Here is a 24,217-nt window from a genome sequence, read left to right on the forward strand (position 1 = left end):
ACTGCACTGGGCAGCTTGTTCCAACTGTAAACGCAACGGTGTCCAGGTGGAGTTGCTGTCACGGCAATTTTTTGATAAGTAGAACATGTGTTTATAAACAGGTGCCTGACAAAGTGATCTCATATATCACAGACACTGCTCTTATGTCTGAGTCCATAGGATGCTGGTGTCCCCTTTGTGAGACTCTGTCCTGAAATATCTGTATTTAGTCTTTCTGGGAGATGGCAGTTCAGGAAGGCATTGGTGCAGCAAGGATCATCTCTGATACAAAGGAGCTGTGAGAGCAGCTCCATGTCCATGAAGGTGGACATGGCTGAATTGGGGGAGAGAGACATACATTACCTGGTCTTGTTTAGTGATCCTATCTCAGATATATAGTGTTTGCAACTACCTTTTCTTATAAGAGGGCACTTTGTTCTGTTATTCTAATTGCAAGTCAATGGGAATTTCATGGTTATCTTCCCTAGGGGAAGGAAAAGGCTTTATGTTACACGTAGCCTCATCCCAAACTGGTCTGTGGTCTTTCAGTTGAAAAAAACCACCTTTTTTAGACAAACTCATCACTTAAATGAGTTGGAATATTTCTGGAAAGCAGAAGAAAGACGTTGGCTTTGTGTGTTCACACGTGAATAACCTCAGAATCTATACAAAATAAATGTAATTGGGTCCAGGCAAGTTCTGAAAGTATCATTAAGGTGATCTTTAAAGCTGAGCTCAACTCAGCTGAAGCTCCATACTGACATTAAGACCTTAATTAATGACGTTGGAAACATACCTGCTTTTATATGCCAAAGTGGGGGTGTCAGTTTATGCAAGGGTGGTGTTACAAGACTCTGGGCACATAATCAGTTCTGGCTAATAACTCTTTACTAATGACACAGGAAGAGAGAGAGGGGGCCGCATCCATTTCTGTTTTCATTGATGAAGGTGTTGCCTACTGTCATGTGACATTTATTTAGACTTGCTGATAATTACCAGTTTGTGTATAATACCTGCTAGATTGGATAATAATACTATTTTTATAGGAATAAGATTGTGTCAGCCCTTTTCGAGGAGCTCTTTTGAAATCCTTCACAATATTACACAGATGTTGTTTCCATACTTAATTCCTGTAAGCAGCAGGGAACTTAAAGAATTAAGAAAAAGGTCTTAATACATTTTCCAAATTCTATACTATTTTTTTCTAAAAACTTTACTCAGAGGCAAATTCTTTGGTAGATATTTGAATATTCAAATCAGATGTTAAATTAAGTCATTTATGTCAATGTACTCTTATGCAAGTTATATACAGTACCTGCAATCAGGCCAAATCAGCAAGACAACCAAAGGGCATATGTGGTCGCACATCATTTTAGTATGCTTAACTTTACTGATATTAATCCTGCTTTCTTTTAGTGTAAATGTTAGTTAGTAAGGCCTGTACAGTGAGCTGGTATATTTGAAGGTGAACAGTGATTTAACCCTTCACCTGTCTGGAAAATCCCTCAGCTTCTCTTGAAAAATACCTAAAGTGACCTTTATTAAGCAGCATGCTGTATTTTCTAAGCACAAAGTGATCAGGTATCTATCTCAGCTTCTTGGCACACCCATAAATTGACTTGCCTTTTGGATGGAATAAAAAAAATATCCGATGTCCACTTCTGTCATTTTTACGCAAACCAAAGACTGGGGCAACATGTCACGCACAGACCTCCAGCTTCGCCCTGGGTATGGTATGTGAACCTGTGGTTTAGTTGAAATAAGTGCAGCCACCTCTGAAGACTGAACTCAGCCCCAGTTAAAGTCACTGCTCACTGAGCCTGGGTTTGGACCAGGGCAGAGTTGCAGGAAAAAAAAGAAGTGATCAATCTTATTTTCAGCATGAATGTTACCCACCTGCTTCTGGTGATTCTTTCACACTAACACAGCCCTGCTGGCAACTGTTGAGTTACTCTTTGTAGTTTCACCCCCATAAAAATGTTATCAAGATGGAGTTTTGGCTGCAGCCTCTCACAATGCCTCCTTCAACTTGTACGTCCTGGGCTGTGGGAGAATAAAACCCAAAACAAACATTAGAAAACCAGGAAATACTCAGTGAACATCTCCTTGCAAACTGCAGGGTTGTGGAGAGCGGCAGCATTGCCAGGGCTCATTTTCACTCATGGCCCTGGCTCTCCCTGGGTGGGGTTTAAGGTCATGTTGTTTGGGTCTTACATGTTCTGAGAGTAGCTTACAGTCTGCAGGATCTTGTGCTCCATGCAGTTGAAAGTAAGGGGCAAGTACTGTTCTTGTTGTTGTTGTTAGAGGTGGGCTCTAGAACTGGGGTTGTCCCCAGAGTGCGAGTGGGTTCCAGAGGTTGGGTTTTGGGGTTGGTTTGTTTGTAGAGCTTGGGTGGTGTTGGTGGAGTAGTGTTTAGAACGGGTATGAATTCTGGAGTCAGTGGTTTGGGGGTGGGTGCCAGCAGTGTTCTGGACTGGGTTCTAGATTGTGTGATGGGTCTAGATCACATGTTGGTTCTAGATCACTCATTGCTTCTGGCTCCCTTTTTTAGTTCTAGAGCAGGTTCTGGGCCAGCACAGACGTTGGGGGAAGGATTAGAGGCTGAGGCTGGGAGGAGCTCTTAGCATCTAGTTCAGGTTTGGCATCTCATCAGGATTTGTGGGCCTTGCTAATGACAGCAGTCTCCCTGGGGTTCTTTTGTTTCCTAGATTGTTTGGTTTTGTTTGGTTTTGCTTTTTTTTTTTTTTTTTTTTCTTATTCATGGTTTTTTTTTCATTTGAAGGCCCATAGGATGGAGAGCCTAGCATTCCATCAAGGGCAGCTCTCCCAGCTTTCTTGCATACTCACTCATGCTGCCTCCCTGGAAACTGGACACATGACAAGTTTTTACTTGCTGCTGGCCTTCATGGCAACTGCTTGTCGTGCTCCTGCTCCTAGGATTCTTGTCCAACTCTTGTCCAGTTGCCCTTGGTACCCACCTGTGGCACCCAGAAGCACTTGAGCCAGGAGAGTGCGGAGATAAGCTGCTTAATTTTTGTGAAATCTCAAGGAAGTATGAAATGGTAGCGATGTTTACTGCCGTTATTCCTTTTTTTAAATTGTAATGCTTATAATGAAATACAACTTGTGTATGATTTTGAAGTGAAATAGCATATATGTGTATATACTGTCTTGGAATTAGATTCCATTCTTTTTTTTTTTTTTTTTAAATTTTGAATTTTCTGTATTAGAAGAAGGGGAGAAGGAAGCCTATTACTTTTTTATATATCATTCAGTTTTGCAATCTTTCATTTATATTTGTCAGTTGCATTTGACTTAAATAAGGGATTTTTTCTATTTTAGAATATATACTACAAGGAAGCAGCATTGTCCCCAGAAGTGTAATGAGTATTTTGTAGCAAAAATAGAAAAAAAATGCCCCCACCACAAAAAAAAAAAAAAACAACTAGTAGCAGCAGTGAGGAGTAGTTCTGGTGTGAATGTAAGTTTCTAAACTGTGCTTTTGTTCTCTGAACGTATATGCTAAAATTTCTTTATATATTTTTCTGTCCAGCCAGCAATACAGGTATGCACAGAAGGCAAATCACTGACCTTTTAGACCAAAGCATTCAGGTACATTCCCAGTGTTTTGTCATCACCTCTGATAATCGTTACATCTTGGTCTGTGGCTTCTGGGACAAGAGTTTCCGAGTTTATTCTACTGACACAGGTAATGTATTTTTAAAATATGGGAATAGCCTAAAAGATTCATCATCAACAAGAACAGGGGGTGGGGGAAGAAAGTAGACTGTATTTATTCTACTGTTAATAGTATTTGTCAAATCTTTTCTTACCTACTCTTACTGTGTACTGTAAGCCATAATTTTTGTGGAATAATGGCAAACGTAACACTTCAAGTCTATATAACAGGCTTACCTGTTCTTACACTGTACTTTCCACAAGTAAATGGGTCTAGTGAGTTTTTGTGAAGTTTTGAGTACCAGAAAAATTAATTATTCTTAGAGAGCTTACTTGAATTTATTGCTGTTTGGTGTTTAGCGTTGGATATTTTTTTTTGAGGAAATATAGGCAAGCACTGTAGAATAAGTACAGAAGTGAAGTCTCGAAATCTGAAATCTGGTGAAAGAATACTTATGAAAGCCTTTAAAAGCTACACTATAGTAGAAAAATTGATTTAGCCACCAGATTCTTTCATATAACAAACTGGTCAATATAATAGGTAGCAGTTAAATTAGTCTGTCAGCTGCCACATATCCAAACCATTGAAGTCATGCATGTGTCATGCTAAATAGAAAAGAATCTTTCAATGTAAGAGCTACAGGAATTTAAAAGCCATGGAACCTCAGGAAAAAAAAAAAAACCACAAACCTGTGATTTTTTCCCTTTCATTATCTTATAATGAGAATAGCGACCTCACTGCAAATATGCGACCTCACTTAAATATGTTAGTTAATAGTGTTTTTCACATTGACAAACCAAAATACATAACAAGACAGTATGGTCTTTTATGAAAATATGTTAAGACTAGTTCTCATGGCATATTTTAGCATATCTGTCATTTATGCAATTTTAAAGCTTTAAGTGTAAAGAAGTTCCATTTACTTCATATTGACTGCCTACAATTCATTATACAGACATCTTGTTAGACCCTTCTCAGTTTAATTTTCTCATTGATGAAAATAAACTTACATAAAAGTGAATTTAGAGGAGATCTTCAGAAAAATTAGCTAGCAGCAATAAATATTCAGTGTATGTTCATGATTTATAGGATTAGAGAACTAATTCTTTTATGTTGAAGGATATATTTTACTTTACACCTATGGAAGGAACCTATATGATTTTGTCAGTTTTGTCCTGTGTCAGTCTTAACTATAAATATTTCATTAAGTTATGTCCTGTATAAGTCAGATTCACCAGGTGTCTCACTACTACCATAGCTAATTATGATAGAGACCAAAATACAGTTGTCAAATAAGCTGCAGATTTGTGTCTTCTGTGTGTCTCCTGTTTGTCAATATCACAATTCTAGCTCTATTTGAAATCAAGTTAATTCAGATGTAGTTTATTTGGCTTTGAATTAAAACGAGAATATCGTAGTGAAATACTTATTCCGAAATTGGCAGAACGGCAAGGGAAAAAGATTATGTGATCAGTAATACATAATGGCAAATGATCACAAGTGTTGAATTCAATAATATTTCAGCACTTACACAAAAAGGGAACCTTTTTCCTATTAGTTGTTAGAGGTTGGTTGGTTGGTTGGTTTGTTTTTAACATGAAATGGTTTTAATATAAATCATGGGGTTCTCAACACAGTTAGTACAGCAGAAGCACAATAAAACCTTCCTCCGGCAGTGAAAATGATTTCTAGACAGATTTTTAGATTCAGTAGTGCAGAGATTTGAGTCTTATTTTTCTTTTAATTATTTGTAGCACAGCTGTCAAATTAGAAAATTTGTTTTGTCAAAACGGGATATCTGAGTGCATGTGGTAATGTTTGAAATTACTGTATAGAAAGGACAATTCACAGCAACAAAGTAAAAGTAACAAGGCAGTGCAACTACATGAGCAACTGTCAAACCAATAGCCTTGAAGAAGGTTTGTTTTCTCAAACAGAACCTATAAACATAGAATATAATTGAAAGAGAGATCTCTATACCTCAGCAATGTTTATAGCATAAACTTGTGTTCTGAAAGTATAAATCAGCTCAGGCAGTTGAATAACTACAGCTATACAACTGCAAAATATATCACATAATTAAATTATTCTCAAATCTAAACCATGTAATTGACAGCTTGAATTTGCAGGAAAAAAACCCATACACTTGGTAAGATGTTTTTGTATATTGCCAAAATGAGGTTATGTAGTCTGTGAGTGTTTAGGTGCTCCTAGCTGTGAAAGTCAGTAACTTTTTCTGACTAAATCTGTCAACTGATCAGCATCTGAGACAGTTAGGTGACCCTGTGGCACAAGTTGAAGCCCTGGTGTGCAGAGGTGACCACTAGAGAAAGCTGTGATAGATGCAGAGAGATGCGGGAAAGACTTGATCCCACAGTTACTCTCCTTTCCGATACAAGGTAGATCTGCACAGTGAGTGCACCTTCAGGGTTTTGCCACTTCCAGTCACAAAAGGCTCATGGGCTTGTACTTTATTTCACAGTTTCTCTTAGAGGATTATACTTGCCTAATACATTTTGTCAGTGTTTTCTTTTAAATCAAATTTACAGGTTTTCTTTAAATTACATTGTTCTTCTAGTTTTTGCTTCAGGTACTAAAGTAATTCCCTCTTTTTAATTGGTATTCATACTTTTTTTTTTTTTTCCTGGTTTTCTCCACTTGAATGCAATTACCTTTTTGATCTTCTATTATAAATCAGGCTGTTAACATTATTTTTCTTAAGTCTTAAGAGAAAGTATTTTTTTACCATTATTGTCATTTAGTGGCTGCATAGGAATACAATGCCTTTGTGTACTGTGTAGAAAGAGAGCTATGAAATGCTTCCTACTAACCACATTGTATGATTGACTAATTGTTTTCAATTCATGCAACAAAATATTTTATTAAGATGTGCTTAATTTGGGTCCCAACACTGACTTGTGTTATTACTGTTCATGTTACTAGCTAGTAAACACTTTTCAGGTGCAGTAGTTTGCATTTCCTATTTCTTTTTTTTTTTTTTTTGGCCTGTGCTGTTAATCCTTCCAAAATCCTTCCTTCCCTCTTTTCTCCTTCTGTTCTTCCTTGTTTTTTACTCATCCCAAAGCAAAAATGATGAATGAATGTTTGTTTGGGCTGAGGGATCTGAGGTCATATATTAATGACATCACACAGCACCCTTCCTTGTATCATTGGATGCAGAATTTGGCCTGAATGTTACATGACTAGGCCAAGTAGGCACAGAAGAAATGTGTGTGTGTATCTTTTGTCCTGCCTCTACAAGATCTGCAGCTGGCAGGCTTCAGCAATTCCAGTGAGATGGATTTTAGTGCTGATGTTCTCATTTTGTAGGATCACGTGTGCTGCTGGCAGATCCAGAGAGCGGCAGGAGACAGGACATGTTTGCTGCCTCGGAGCCAGCCTCTGGCAGGGGGGTTGGGCAGAGATGTACTGAGGTTGACCTTAGGTGTGTTTCCTCTCCCACATGCAAATTCAATACGCATGAAGATTCAAATTTACATTTTTCTGAAAATATTGTCCTGTTTAGTTAAGGTTAAAAGGTAATAATCATATTCATGTTTATACAGGCTCTTGAATAGCACATGTTTACCTGCTCAGGCTTTCTTTTCCTTTTAGCATTTATGTCTCTACCGGGGTCCAAGTGTTTGTCCTATATGCCATAGATAAGAGTGTTTTTTCCAGGTCTGACTTCTGAGATTTTTTTTAACATTACAGAAATTCTTAATAAAGAAGGATGCTGGTTGAAATAATTGGCAAATGTATTAATGCTGATGGAAAGAGTAATTTTTCATCTAAATCTCCTTTTCTCTGTTTAAGAAGACGCTCAGAAGTTGTGTGTGCTATATTTTCTAGGCAGCTCTCACACTACTGATTTCTTTGGGATCCTAAATGTTCTGTGGCTTCTTCTTATTCCATTTCCCACATCATCAACAGAATTGCATTTTGAGTGTTACTTTCATCTTTCAAGTAAACTTACCTTAAACTTGCCTTAAAAGTGAATCCTATCCTGTTTTCTCTCTGTAAAGTGAATGTAAACATATAGAATTAAAAAAACCTTCTGGCATGATTGCCTGTGAATACAGGATGATAGTTATGGACTGCAATTTTTTTTTTCCGGTGGATTCTATGGTCTACTGTGCTTTTAAATAAGCTTCCACAGAATTAAGAGAAAAATAGTACTCTCCACTATAGTTCTTCCTGAAACCTTTTTTCAATAAAGAAAATGTTTCTAAAATACTTTATAATGTATTTAATTTGCCTTGTAAAGAATAAAAACATAATTTAAAACAATCAATTTTATGTGTTTCAGGTAAAATGATACAAGTAGTATTTGGACACTGGGATGTTGTAACCTGTCTTGCTCGTTCCGAGTCCTATATTGGAGGAAATTGTTACATTCTCTCAGGATCACGTGATGCAACATTGCTGCTCTGGTACTGGAATGGCAAAACCAATATCATTGGTGATAATCCAAGAGGTAAGCAAAACCAGCAAAACCTGGTTTATATATCTAAAAATGGCTCAAGTGAACACCTTGCATGACAAAATTTTAGGTAACATTAATATCAAAGTACAGTGTTCCTTTTTCTTGTAGTCTTGATCAGTTCTAGTTCCAAGAATTGAGGGTAAGCAGCACTTGTTTTGCAGCACAAGTAGAAGTAATTTTTAAAGTTACAGGATGTTGAACATTTATAAATACATTTTTTCTTGTCACTCATTCAGTTGGGAAGGAAAGGCTCCAGGAGTGAGAGAAGGGAAATAGGTTTTTGTATGTCCTGTTCGATCTGAGTAAATCTTTTTCTCTCAACATGATGATTTCATTAAATAACTGTATTTGAGTTGTGTAAAACAAAAAAGAGCATACATCACCCCAGTGTGGACTGTATTCTATGCAGCTGTGATCTTACATGTATAGGATCTCACAGCGGTACCTTAGCTATCAATAGAGTGACGCAGACAGTGAATTATTAACTTTAACTAAGGTCATTGTAATGAGATGTGTAATGGCCTAAGCAGAACACTTAGGTGAAAGATGGACAGACACATGGGATGAATTAAAGAAGCAATCTTAACTTTTTTACTTTAATACTTTGTAGGGTGCTACGTGCCTAATCCTCACTCTCATGTACTAGGCATTTTAATTGGTTCCAGTGTGAGCAACAGGGCTCATACTGTATAACCGAACTAGTAAGTCAGAGTAACCCTGCTTCAGCCTAATTCAGTTTTAACTCCTCCCCACCCAAACTCACCTTGCACTTCCCGAATAATTTAATCTCTTCCATCTTGCGCTGTTTCCCAGGAATTTCCAAATATTTTTACTCATGAAGATTCTCTCTTCTAACTCATAATTTTCTGTGGAAAACAGTGAAACTCTATGACTATGTGACCCCACCTTCCTTGTTAGATAACAGGAAAGATAGACAGTGGTCTTGTTATGCCAGTTTTCACTGTACACACACACACACAAAATCAATTCCTGATCTCAAAAGCGAAGAAGGTGGCAGACATTCAGCTGGATAAAAAGCCTGAGTGGGCCAGTTCACAGGAGTAAGAGGCTTTTGAGATAGCTGATAAGAGCTTATATGGGGGAATTAGAGGGGCACATCATAGCCAAACAGTGGGCATTTTCTCCATATTCAACCAAAAAGAGAATGCCCTGAAGAGAAGGGGTGAGAAACAGTATATTCTGTTTGCCTTCAGAAGAGTGTTTGTTAGGTTTTCTGTCATACATTTCAGGTCTTCTCTGACCCTGTTTAAATACTAGTAAAAACATACCTGCTGTCTGCAAAGGAGAAAATGGACATCTGGAAAACAAGCAGGGTTGTTATATCTGGCATATATTGCAATTATAACTGGCATACAATTTCATACAGTCTAAGCAATATCTGACATCTTCCAAATTAATCACTTGGGTGAACTTGTGTGTTTCATCCTCAATCTGTTACTCAGCTGGAGTTATTTGAATTTGAAAAAAAGAGAAGTTTTGACTGAAATTGCATCCCATGAATGATTTGAAGAAACACGACTACTTAATATCAGAATGAATATGTGAACTTAACTTGCAAATTATTTGATGTTGACTGTGAAGACTATTCAAAAATTGCACAAAGTAGAGAAGTTCAGTTCACAGAGTTGCAGAATCTTCTGGCAGAGGATGTGAATAGCACAAATTATCCCCATTATCCTTCCAACAGTCCGATTCAAGAGATGGGAGCTTTTCTGGGTTGTGGCTAGCAGAATTTTATGAGCATCTTTAAGTGAATATGTCTTTGGTTGAGGAACAAAATCTCTGTGAATACTGTGTACATATTTTGTGATCTATCAATTTAAAAAAAATGCAAAGTCTGCACTATTTTTGTAGAGGTTTTGAATTTGGAAACTCCAAAAAGTCTCTGAAAAGAACTTATGAGCTTGACAGTCAAGGCAGCTTGTAAATCCTAGAGAGCAAAACTGCCCTTTTGTGGAGAAAACCCTGAATATTTTACTGGTGTGAAGCAATGAACATTTGTAGGTGTGACTTTAGACCCTTTTCAAGGCCTGCAAGTGCAGCCCATCTTTGCAGATTCCTAGGTCTGCCCTGCGAGGTTCTTGTTGAGTATTTGCCAGGCTTCCCTGCTTTGTGAACAAGACCTTAAGGCTATATGCTCCTTTGTGATCTTAACAGATCACATGCTGAGATTTTGTACTTGGTATCCAACTGGAATAGGTAGATTTTGTTATAATCTGTTGACTGTCTTCTCTAATTCACATTTCTAACATAATCAAATTTTGCAGTTTTCAAAGTTAATGCTGGACTATTTTAGCTACTGTTTAAAATAAAACAGTAGCTACCTGGTAAGTCTCTGTTTGCAGTCCTATTAAAATTGTACTTTTTAGGGACATGCAATAGCTCCTATGTTTACTATTTGACATTATGTAGTTTTTTGTGATATGGCATGCTTGGAAGCTTTTGTTATGAATTGAAGTCCTACGGCACTATGCATAGGCCTAGACATGTGTATAGTAAAAGACAGTTTCTGCTTCAAAGAGATGGTAATCTGGGGGTTTAATTTTTCCCAGAAATAGCTTTCTACAGGCATTTCTGTTCAATCAATTTTTTTTTTTTTTGGAAAAGGCAAATAAAAAAAGCTGTTTCTGCTTAACTTCTGATTTTGTCAGAAATGGAAAGCACCAGCAGATTTGTTGGGTTTCGAGTCTTATTACTGCAACTGTAGCTTCCACCCATTTGCAGAATGCTAGATGTTTAACTTATCTGATGTCTTTTTGTGTTTGAAGCTTGTGACTTTTTTACCTCAAAATATAGTTTTTTCATGCTTTCACTTGGCATTATTCATTGGAATTTTAGGTACTCTCAAAGTTAATACTTCTTTCCTATTTTTTTTTGTCTATTTAATAATTTCTAACTCCCATCTTAAAATTACTTCACAGCAACATGCATCCAATGGCGCTGTACCAAATCAGGATGCCACACAAGTTTCAACAAAAATAATCTAAAACAGGGACATTTCTTTCCTCCTTTCATGGTACCTGTTGCCTCTGATATACATCACTCAGAGAAGTTCCTTTTCCCTAGGTTTCCTGTAGCGGAGACTCACTAGCGTGACCAGGCTACCCTAAACACTATCCCATTGGGCACCCATTACTCCACCAATTACATTTCATTTAGTTTCCTTTATTTGGTTTCATTACTTTAGGAAGCATTGAGCTCTTGAGCTCTGGCTGCCTGAATTAATGTTACAGAATGGTGCTTAAACTGACAAGCCTGGTGGGCAACCATGACAAATAAGTGTTTTGATAGTCTTTATTAAGGACAACTTTCTGGCCAATTGGACTGTATGGAAAAATTCTCTAAGTTTTTTGTTTAACAGAAATATGCAACTGAAATATTAATTATTTACATTCTTTAATTTTTAACTTTTAAGCTTACTTCTTAAATAGATTATATGTATGCAGTCTCATTGTGTGTTTAGTTTCTTCCTAATAACTCTCAAATGCATTGATCAATTTAACCAAATTTGATTAATTTAAATCTCAAAGATATGAAATTCCTTCATGGGACACATCTGCTGGAAGCTATTTTTATTCTTCACAAAACAGCTTGATTACATTTAGGTTAAGTCCTTTTTTCCTTCTCAAATTAAAACCTGAAATTCAAAAATATTTTACCATGCTCTTTGATCAAATGTATGGGTTTTTTCTTTCTAAATTAATTGGTTTTGAAAATATAGAAGCATGGCTTGTACTTCACTTCAGTGCACAGGCCTTTTCTGATGCAGAAGTGTTTCTGTGGACAATTTCTGACCAAGCCCAGGAATAATTCAGACCACAGCAGAGGATCTGAAATACTGGTGTCCTTTAAAATAGCCTTGAGCCATGCTGAGTTCACATTAATTAGCATGATTACTGTGGAGGTGTAAAGTCACTTTGTATAGTGTAAGAGCCTTTTTAGTTTTCTCTCCTTGGCATGTGGCTTGCTTGGGGGAGGTGGCAGAAGTGAGAGGGAGAGGATGTAACCCTCCCCTTAGTACCTCTTGATGCTCATGCGTGATCTCTATCCCAAGGTAGGCTTTTGCTTATTTAGAGGCTCCCATCTAATAGCAAAGCACCACTTGGGGATGTGCCATTGTACATTCTGGACCTGTGGTGCTGTTCCTGCATAGGGTGGTAGAGCAGTGGAGGTTACTGGGAGAGGGTGGTGTACTTTTCAGAAATACGCTGGGGTTTGCACTTGCCCAGCCTGATGCAGTGGAGGTGGAGGGGAGACGGAGAAGTGGGGGCTGAGGGGAGGGAGGAACTACGTGTGGTGGCTGGAGAAAGCAGATGAGAGAACTCATTTGCGTACAAATGGTCTCTATCACTTTCAGATCCCACGCTGACTTTGAAGCTCAGTGGCAACTCTCAGGGTTTGGACATTTCCTAGGTTGAGGGATTGCATTTTACTTTGTAATGACAGAGCCATAGGAACGAAGGTGGGCAGGAGCTTTGGTCACCTGATCTATTCTCTCTTCCCAAAGAAGGCTTAACTACACCAAAACCATTCTCGGCTGATGTTTGTCCAACCTTCTGTTAAAAACTTTGACAACTATGTTTTTTTGTGTTTTTTGTGCCAGTTTTTTTTTTTTTTTTTTTTTTTTAAGCAGGTGAATTCTGTCATTTCTTTTACATTTATTTTTTGCATAAAGATCAGACTATGTATTTCCTCCACGCAACAACTCCCAATTATTTGTATTACCATGACCTGCAATTCTTTGCTTCTAAATTTAATAACCAAATTATTTGTCTTTTGCCACAAGTCACATTTTTCTAGACCTTTGATTTTTTTTTTCTGTGTGTGTGTGTTCTTTTGTTTGTTTGTTTGTTTGTGTTTGGGTTTTTTGTTGTTTGTTTTTGTGGTTTATTTTATTTTGTTCCTGTCCTTTCAATTGCTGTCTTCCTCAAGGGAGACCCAGCAATGCAGTTGAAGCTTTTCCAGTAATAATTTGAGATATCTGTTTGTTTCAAAGCAGCATGACTGTTAATCTTTTAAGTGTATGAGCCAATATGAATTTCAGTCTTTTCTGAAGAACCACTGTCTACTCAGTTGTATTATCCTCCTCTGTGTAGCTTGCCTGTGGAATCTTGTCTTTAAACTTTCTGAATTGTATTCTTTTTAGACTGATTCTCTAATTGTTCGGACTCATTTTTAATTCTTATCCTCTCCTCCAGCAGACTTGCAGCAACACATCTCTACAAATGTAATTTGCAGTCTTATTCTATCAAATTGTTCATTAAAGAAAATACTAGGCAGTGCACAGCTCAGGAGTGCCCATTGATACATTTACCATTTTGACAATGAATAGCTTTCTGAATGTAGCTTTCCAACTGGCTTTTCATTTGATGTATAGTAGCATCTTCTAAACATGTGCCAGAGTCCTTACTAAAGTCAAAATATATGATGTCTCCCTGAACACAAGTCCTGTTATTCTGCCATTCCAAGAAAACATTGCTCTGACATGATGTGTTCATAACAAATCCAAATCAGCTGTTACTCATCTTCTTGTTTTCTTCTAAGAATGGTGTGTGGGGTCTATATATGTACATGTTCTGCCAGTGGTTTTTCTGTTTGTTGGAATTAAGCATACCACTCTCTGATTTCTCCGTTTTCCTCTTCCTGCTTCTTCAACAACACAAGACTTCAGTCTTGCAGAACCTCACCCAGTATCCCTAAAACAGGAGTTATAACTCTGGGATTCTTTAGTTTAATTTTCACAGTATCCTCAAATCGGAATTATCAGGCGAATTGAGTTGCAAACTTTTACCTCATTTAGGTATTGTCTAATTGAGACATCAGGTCTCATTGCTGCTTTTACTGATGTTTGTTGCCTGACTGCTTTTGCCCTTTTCATTGAAGACTTTTACTGAAATACTTTCAAACGTGTGGCATCATCTGTTGGTATTGCTTACTCTCAATAACAGACCATCTTTTCATGAACATCTTAACAACTTTTTGTGTTCATGGCACAAATACTATTCCTGATGTCATTGCTCATTGCATCTCATCTATGCTTTGCTATCCTGGTTTTGTCCCTGCTTGCTCATGCCTTGTATCGTACCATAGTTCAGAAAAATCTCTCCTATTTTTATCTTTCTGCCTGACTTTTTTCTGTGTTTATAGTCACTTGAGAACTTTGAGTTGTGCCAGCTGATATCTTGTTATCTGTCTTATTCTTCTGCTGCTTCAGAGTGGTTTTCACTACTATCCTTATTACCCTTTCCTTTGTTTTACTGTAGACTAAACTTCCATGAGATCTTACAAAAGAATGTTCTGTAACTTTTGAAGCCGTCTTTCCAAAATACTTAAAAAAAAAAAAATTGTTGCCCATGACTTTTCCATTATGAAGCACATTAAACAATCTCATGTCTTCACCACTTTCATATGAGTTCCTTTACCACTATGTTTTTTTGATCTGGTTTGCTATATTGCTTATAATCATATCTAGAAGGCCACCTCTAGCTGTTGCTTATATCTTAAAAATTGCTTGCTATGCACATACTTGTATCCCTTTACCAACAAACATCTCTGTAGTTGAAAAATCCCATTTCCTCCAATCCTCCTTCTTAATGATTTCTCACCTATACCTACCAGGTAGAGGCCAATCAGATTAGCGAGTGTCAATCCATGTCTTAAAAGTTTTTGTTTTGTCATTCTAATTGTTTCGCTTGGGTGTACTTTCTTGAAAGGGACGTGTACAGTGAAGAGTTTGTGCTTATAAAATGGCAGGCATTTCTGTAGTCAAGGTGAAGATAAAGCACTTTTTTGCTATTCTTGCACTATATTCATAGAATATGAAGAGACTGTCCTATTGCTTTCAAAATTTCTAGAATTATTTTTTGGTTTTCCTATTTTCAAAACCCAAAAATATATCTAATTTAGAAATTTGTTTTGCTTAATGAAATTAAGGCTTAACTGATAAATTTATCCAGTACTAATGAAATACAGTGTGTGTATAACTATGTTACTACTACTAATACTAATGTGATCTCTTCTGAATTATTGCATTGATCTTCCACACATATGTGAATAAAACAAATTATATTACCTCTTTTATGTTAGCCCATAAAACTAGAAAATGTTACTCTCTGTATGTACTATATTTGCATCTTGAGGATTATAGGGTTGCTTTCATTGCATAATTTTATACTTTTTAGAGGGTGCTGTATTCAGATTTTCTGAAGAGTATTAGAGAAATTAAATACATTTAGGAAGGTAGCTGTGTACTAGGGCACATACGTGAATGTCAGCGTGTGATTTCATACTTAAAAAAACCCTCACAGTTATTGGATTTAACTGAGATTTGATTGAAAGGATTCATTAAACACTTTTAACATTGCTAACACATATAATGTCTTACTTAGATACACATTTTTAATATATGTAATCTTTTCAATTTATAAAAAATAACATCTCCCCAAGGATTCAAAATTCAATCATCAGTTTCCTTTCTTGCCGAAGAACAGTCCAGCTATTATCCAAGCTATTTTAAAAGAAGCTGTATTTTTTCTTTAATAGCTGCAATTCCTAAATAAATATTTGAATATCTGAAAGACTTTTTATCAATTAACTTTATTATTAAATTAAAGCCATAGATTGAGACTGGGGAAATTATTGGGTTTTATTGTATTAATAGTCATACCAAAAGATAAAACATCTGTATTTCATCCACTGCTGCACACATTTTTTGGTTTGAAGATTTAAACTTTTTATAAGTGATTGCATGATAATTACTTATTTAAGTGGATAATGCAGGTGATTTGCAGTTTGAAAATATGACTTGATGAGCATCTTTATGTTGGTCGATTAAAAAGTAATGTCATAGGTAATAATTTCTTTATACTGTAAACCTGAATTCGGTGAAGATTTGCATACACACTTGCCTCTGCACACTGAATGGTCACACTGATTTCAAGGAGGTCATAAGTCTGCAAAAAACCCTCTTTGCCTTCCTCCCTCATCCTTATCCTCATCTTGAATTAACCTACATCTTGGTTCCCAAGTTTCTGCACGATCAGGACTTTAATTTTCAGTTTCAAAACCAATGATAATAGAGAAGATATGGTTCCACATTTCTAAAGAATATTTGTAGCACAAATATTGGTTTAGAATTGTAATGATTATTTCCTAAAAAGAGTAATTTTGGAAGCAGTTTGCATAACAGCTCATTTTCTTAAAAAAATCATTGGAAAGTAGTTGTAAACATCATATTTGCCAATGTTATCTTTTGCATTTATCATGCTAGGTAATAGGGATATCAAAATCTCCATAAGTCAGTAATCATGTTAGTAATGGAAATTCTGCTATTATTGTTAATTTCTGTCTAACGGTGGCCTACCATAACAGCTAAAAGTTTGTAGAGCTTCCAAATACAAAAAATACATTTGGAATTGCTGTAGCTAGTAAGTCTATAGATGCCATTCACTGTAGTCAGTTCGTTAAGGAGTGTTGCTCCATGAGGACACTGAGAGTTTAAGAACAGTCTGCATGTGCTCCTGTTTGTGTTCAATAGCACATTTATTTTTCACTCCTACATACATTATATTATTGTGTGAGGCCTTCTTAAAAAAAATGCCAGTAAATAATTCAATATTATTTTAACACTGTTTAACTGCAGACATAACAAATATTCTTTGTTTCTCAAAAATGGCTGGACAGAGTAGCACAATATTGTATATAAAGCAAGCATCCTGTAGCACCATCTGCTGGCATTGAGTTGGAAGTTGATCTTGAGACTGATTTTCCAGAGTACTGCCTAGTAAAATGTTTAAAATATTTTTTTTTCATATATTTGGAGGGTGGGAATAATTTTTAGTATAATTTTTGTTCTTTTTATTAACATCATAATGAGAAAATACAATGTTAATTTAAGGTTAATGTATGAACTGCAATAGAGATAGGTCAGGAGTGTTTTATTAAGTGTGACTCTAAAAAGATATAAAATACTTATTTTCTGTTTTACTAGAACTTTAGCAAGTATGATATTAAATTTTTCTTTTCCTATTGTAAGTTGAATTCATATTTTTTTTTTCATAGAGAAGACCCACAAGGCATCGAAAAGTATCAGTAACATGTTTTGAGAAGGATAGCAACCACAAAATATTCTTCTACCTAACATTTATTTCATTATTTGATGTTAATCTTGAAAGCCTCATGAAAGCTTAATGGATAGAGGCCTAGATGCTGTAATTGGTCCAGCAGTTCCCTGTATCTTCACAGGGCACCACTGTAGCCAGTGAAGCAAGTATTGGGACTATCTGCATGAATTTAGAACAGAGCCTTAAATAACACAGCTACAAAAGGTCACTGTCATTTCTTTTTTAAACTGTACCACATTGATACCTCAAAGAGACTTAGGCCTCATTCCTCCAAGTACTCTATAAGTCACATACAAATGATGGTTCTAGCCTCCAAATATTTAAACAGAAAAAAAATGAGGTATAACAGGTGGATGAATTCTGGTATTAATATATCTGGAAATCTGCAATGTAATTTTGTATTTATATAGTGTCAAGAAAGTCGTGTTGTAGATAGAGATGAGGACAAGGTCTTCATTGAAAAGAACTTGCAATTACACTCACTGATGGCTCAGAAACCATTTAAATGGTTGTAGTGATTTTGTACTGTTGAGCGTGTAATTTTGTGTGCTATAAATATTTGTTTTGGCTGAAAATATGTCCTATGGTGTATAGTGTAGCATCTATATGCTCATTTTCAACTGGCTAAGAGAGATTGTGTTTCAGGATTTGTCAGAGTAAGTACTTGGAAGCAGCATTGCAGAGCAAGTTTTGAGGCGTAATCCAGATGCAGGTGAGGGCAGTGTACATGTCAAGACTGGAAACAGAGGAAGAGTTTGGATGCTGCTTTTTTGGCAGTATCCAGCTTCAGATGTCGCTAGAACTATATGTATGAAATTCTCCAGAAGGATAAGGCCCTTTAGTGCTTCATGATGTAATGCAGACCTTTGAGTTCCAGGAAAAACAATGCTATATTTACAACTTTTAACCAATAGTTGATGTGGTAAAAGGAATTGTATTCATATGGTAAATGAATACAACCTTAATGTGCACCATATGCATAGTGGCGAGATTATGTACTAATATATCACATTTATTTACCTTGTTTGGTTGCTGGGAAAAATAACCATTCAGTTCAATGCCTATACCATGTGAGACAGAACAAAGTAATGCAGAATGTGTAATAATTTATAGTCTAGAATAAAATTACCAACATAAATATTGTAAAAACTATTTGGTCAACACGACAGTACTGACCAGGTAGTGTAGGTTTGTGGATCTGATCTCTATTAACACTATTATCACAGAGGTAAGCATTATATATATGTCTATTTATATATAAAATATTTTTAATATATACATATAAGAATACTATATATAATTAGAATTATGGCCTGCTTCATTGAAAAAGTATCTGGTTTAATGTATTTACTTTTGAAAACTCAACTAATTTATGTATGCTCTGAACTTGATGTATGCTATCAGTATTCCCAGTTACATTGATAGGAAAAGGTGGTAAGCATCTATCTAGTGCAGTACACTACTGGTGCATTGATTTGAAATTACCTTTACAAAACCAATCAAATAGCTAAAGCACAGTCTTCTATACATGCTGTTATGGAACAGTATTATTTTGCAACAATATATTTTTATTACTTACAAACAGATTAATTTCACATAGCATTTTAAAAGAAAAACAAATAAAAAACTGGCAAAATGAGCTGATTTCTCATATGAAACCTCTTATCTCCTAATTTCTGCCCAACGTATGAAATACTATGTAAGTTTCAGCTAGCAGTCAGTTTCAATATCTTGTAAGGCATCTTTTATCTTACAACACTTCTGCAGTAGGTGCTATTTCTGACTAAAATAATTGCTTGATGGGTTTTTTCATTTTCTGTTGAGGTTTGTTGTTTTTATTCTTGTACTCACTAGGTAATGGGATAATCACAACTATAAACCACAAGAGAGAAAATAGATTATTTTTAGCATAAACAAAAAAAGCCCATTCATAAAGCTGTTTTAGAACATTCTCAGACAAAAATGACGGTGATTTAAAACTTCAAAGCTTACATTTAAGTAGCAGTTTATGAAGTCGGGATGGTGCAAATATTAAAATATTAGTGTACACTGACCCTGAATATTCACCTGCAGATACTTTCCAGGGGCTTCAAAAAGGTCTGTGTTCGGTGGGAGGAGTCCTGCTGAATGACTTCCAGGACTTCCAGCAGATGAATCCCCAGTAAGAACGAACTCGTTCCAGATAGCTTCCCATTGCACATGGTGTAGGAATTAAGGGGCTGGGGATTATTGACTTTTGAAATCTGATGCAATATCCAGTTCATGAAGGACTGTTAAATCTTTTTCTTTACTGTGTTTATTTTGCAAACATAGTGAACATATTTGACATTAGCATTGGATAAATGTTAGTCACTTATCACATAGTGTGACTGCGGGAAGGCGTGCAGTAAGCCTTTCCTGTGTTATATTCAATGAAATGAATTCTACAAGATAAATCTAACATTTTTTTTTCTTTACTGAACAAATATAACAGCACTATAGCATCTTCTCTGTTTATGCTTTCAGCTTTTGCTTCAGGATAGAATGATATTCTTCAAAGATAGTGCTCCTCTTTAACAAAATACGCAGTTGAAGTGTTTTGTGCAAAACCAAAACTTGCATCTAGGCGTAAGGTTGTACTTTTTGTTGTAAAAAAGATTGGACAGATAGGAAGTAGTTTGAAGGAAATGCTGATAAGTGTCATGTAAAGAACCGGACGACAATGAAGTTCTGATATAATATTAAAAGATTACATTGTTAAATAAAAATGCATGTTTAGAAAGGAAAAATTATTCAAACTGCAGTTTTAGGAATACTTCAGTACTATTGTGTGGGATTGCTTTAGTAAGATTTCACATCCATCAAAGAACTAGCCTTTTTGTGCCAGTGAAATGAGTTTTAACCGACTGTTATTTAAATGTTCACTTTGTGCGATCTCTAAACAATGTTAATATACAGACTTCATATAATATTTAACAGTCCTCACTTTGATGTAACTAAACTCTGAAACTTGCTATATAATCAACATAGAAGCCTAGCAGCAAATGAGTTTTCTCGATTTACTTACATTTTGCTGAAAGCACTTTTGTTCAGATGTCATATATTCTGTAAGTACATTTGTACTGCTCAAATTTATTTCAAACCTTTTATTGTTTTTCTTAATTTTTCTCATATGAAGCAACTTCAAAAATTGTGAAATTTGTAAAATTATTTTTAGAAGACTTTTCTTACATATATAATTTGGTTTGGTTGATGACAGTATTCAAATCACTTATTTTTGCAAGAAGTATGTAAAAGGATAGATAGATGAATTGATGCTTCATTTAAGTCCGATTTTATATTGACATAAAATCATATAATTAATATGCCATTTAGAAGTGCCCTACAGCCTCTGCAATCATAGAGTAATAATTTAGAAATTACTATTTGGCTTTCTCTGATTTATCATAATTAACTGGCTTCTCAGCATAAAACATAAAAAGGAGCATACTCAGATATTTTATCTTTTAATGTGTTGCATAATATTACCTCACTCAGAAATAATAGGCAGAGTATCTTGTATGTCACTGTGAGTTTTTCAGTTGATCTCTAGTTTGATTTCTTTTTAGGAAGATATTTTTCTTTAAATGAGTTCCTATGTTTGGCTCAGCTCTTACAGCTTAGTGTGGAAAATACAGAAAGTGGTCTTTTGAGGAATTTACTGATGGATTTAAAATGCCATGATCCTGTTTTGTTTTGTAACATCACCAAAGCTGCAAAAAATAGTGGAGAAAGACCCAGCAATACGAAACAATTTCTTGTGAGCCAGTAAAGTGTATCTTCTTGTGGATGTCATTAAATTAGAAGAAAGTTTTGATTTTGCTATAATCCCGCTGTTCCTTTTTAAACGTAGTTTCCAAACGCCTATAATTTTTTCACTGAAATATCACCATAAGCTGACATGATATCATGTGCTCTTCTTTTATCTTCTGAAGCTTAAATACTATAATTTAAAATGTACTTTAGTCACTTAAGGAAGAGTGGTATTTTATGCTGTTTTCTATGGGAAAACAGCTTTGCAGAAAATATTTATTGGAATGTAGGAGAGTTCTTTTGAGCTAATTTGAATGGTTACTGTAAAGGTGAAGTATTCTGTCCATTACTGGGAAATAACTTTACGCATCCCTCCTGTGACTTAAATAAATCATTGACAATATTTATTGCAATGTGAATGTGGCATTAAGATTCTTAGAGAATTCAACGTCAAGTAGCAATCCAGCAGTGGTATAGACTAAGGATATTATTATACACTGTCCTGAGAAAAGCACATCTGTAAAACTGTTGTGTCTTGGTTATTAGTGCTAGGATTTGAGCTATCTTTAATCTCATTTGACTTGTTCATCTTCCTTAAGGATCTCCATAAAGATGCACTGGGTATTCTTTTCAGTCCTTAGTTAGAGTTTGCATCAGTGGTCGTAAACCTGCTTAGCGGACAAAGACTCTCTTCCCTTTGAAGTCACTTCCCCAGCTTTTCAAAAGGTCTGCAAGCTGGTTCCCCTGAAACAATTTAGAAAAGTCTGAAGTGGTGCCCCTTAAACCAGCAACAAAATAAAATTTTCTCTTTGCATTATTGAAAACCATGACAATCTTCTGAAGCAATAACAGTTTAAGAGCTTTTAAAGAAATCTGTTCTGCTCTACGACCAGCTTTTAAGTTGACCCCATTATTTGGAAAATCAGAGGCTTGGAAACCTTTAAATACTTGACATTCTTATCAAAGGAGTCAGCCTGACTTTTCAAGGGACTCCTCTTTTACAGTATTTATTCAAGTCGTAATTTCTTTGAAGATACCATTCAGATTTCTTCTGTGTTTTGTTGCGGTTTTTTGTTTGTTCATTTGGGTTTGCTTGTTTGTTTGTTTGTTGGGGGGGCGGGGTGGGTGTTGTGGGTTAATTGTTGTTTTGCATTAAAACTTTTCTTTAGAACATACGTAATTTGGTTACAGCCCATATAATTTATGAAACACAGATCCTGCCACCTGTAGATATATGCTCTATTATGTTTGAAGTCCGAATGCTGCAAGCATTACTTATCTAATTTTACTTTTCTGTTGACTGTGATAAATATATATGCTTAATTTCTACTTCTTGTTTTTCTTGTTTTAAGAATCTCCTGCATTTTATGTATGTAGTTACTGTCAGCCTAACATAGGTAAAGCCTACAGTAATGTAGTTGGTGTAAGTGATAAATTTACTATAAGGATTTTGTTTATTTTGTTGGGACATTGCTGCTAATGAGTCCTTCTAACTCCAGCATCTTCTATTCATTATCTCCACTACAATGTTGTGCATTTAAAACTTCTCTGATTTCAGAAGTTTCGTTAACATGTGTAGGACATAATTAGATTAAATCTTTGTTGATCTATGAAGGTATTTGTTAAATGCAATTTTGGAAAGCAAAATAAAGTAAAATAAAGTAATAAAATCAGAATTCTACACTCTTGCTAATGTAAGCAGCTCATTTAAAAGAAAACAGTCTAACAACAGCTTTAAATGCACAAAGCTTCCTCCTATTTTATGGTGTAGTGACAACAAGAAGAAAGTATTGGGTCAACAAAATTAAATTATTACTTGGTGATAAGAGCGTTACAGTTACCATTCTGTTTTTCCCTAAAGCTGCAAATTTGTGGCTTGTCTACACAATGTTCGTTTTTGGATCTTCTAAGGTGCCTGTGCGTGTTTAGGTGAGAAAAGTTCAACAGAGCAAATTTTCTCAAAAAGGTTTGTGAGCATACATAGGATGAGTCACCTGAGAAGGACCTAGCCATCACTAAGTCTACCCTTACGCTTCTAATTTGTTGGGAGTTTTTCCTTTGCTTCTGAACTGTCTGCTGTACTTCCTGGGTTTGAGTGTGGTGTGCCAAATATTAGACAAAACAAAAGGAATTGCTGTTAATTATTATTTAGTAAGAGATTAGGGACAGTTCAGCAAGTTGTTCTGTTTGGAGATATCTTAATATGTTCCAAAGCATTTTCAGATTTAATATACTGATAACATATATCCATATTTGTGGGTATATATGCACATATATGTAGCATATATATCTAAGAAGAAACAGATTTATTTAGTTTTCAGAATTTTGTATTGTGTATATAAATAACAGATTATAACAGTAACAGAATAAATCAAATTTTGAAAGGTCAAAATCCTTGCTTTGATACTTTCTCATAGATGATTACCAACTTTTTCTAAAAAGTTATTTGAATGTGGCAGCTACATGGACATTCTGGGAGGTGTTACAAATGGTCTGAGTAAAAATGTGAAATACTGAGAGTAAGCTAAGCTCTTCTTTATGCAAGCCCAGATCTACACTTCTGTTCCACAGAAGTCTCTCATTGTACACATACAGTGTCTGGGTACCTACCTGCTTTAATATATTCCCATATTTTCTAGTAAGACCCAGTGCCATTGTTGCTAGTAGTGTTAAGGCTCTACATGGACAAACTAATGACATTATGCTATTTTTACATTTTGAAAAGTTACAACCCCAAATATAATTTGGACTATGTTTGCAAAACCATCTCCTGTTTTTGAAGTGAGGAAAGTTTGACATTACACTGCTTTACTGCCTTGAAATATTACATATCTTACATATCGTCATTATTAGAATTATCGATATTACATATCTTACATATCATCATTTATTGTGAAGTGGAATTATTCCTTGCTGCTTAAAACTTCATCTAATCCTTTTTGAAACCATATGATGAAATTGCCCAGGATACATTCTTTAGAGTTTAAATGCTTCATAAAATGCTATGAATTAACTAATTATATGGTAATACAAAAATTACATGATTTCCATGAAATACTAGCACTCTTGAAGAGGGTGATCCAGAGAATGACCTGTGAGTGAAGTTAAAAAACTATTTAAAGAGCTTTATAGCGTTTGTTTACTCTTTTTGTGTCTTGA

At 35.5% G+C, this 24,217-nt stretch overlaps 1 protein-coding gene across 6 annotated transcripts in view; it reads left to right on the forward strand.

Annotated features, from left to right (window-relative positions):
- Positions 1-24,217, forward strand: part of LRBA (LPS responsive beige-like anchor protein) — a 409,013-nt gene that overhangs the window by 372,418 nt on the left and 12,378 nt on the right. For all 6 annotated transcript variants that reach the window (XM_065061876.1, XM_065061878.1, XM_065061877.1 and 3 more), the window contains 2 exons: positions 3,533-3,688; positions 7,968-8,135. In XM_065061876.1, the coding sequence (XP_064917948.1) occupies positions 3,533-3,688; positions 7,968-8,135 (324 nt within the window). The remainder of the gene's footprint in view (positions 1-3,532; positions 3,689-7,967; positions 8,136-24,217) is intronic.

The sequence above is a fragment of the Columba livia genome, chromosome 4, assembly GCF_036013475.1.
Source record: "Columba livia isolate bColLiv1 breed racing homer chromosome 4, bColLiv1.pat.W.v2, whole genome shotgun sequence".
NCBI classification, from domain to species: domain Eukaryota; kingdom Metazoa; phylum Chordata; class Aves; order Columbiformes; family Columbidae; genus Columba; species Columba livia.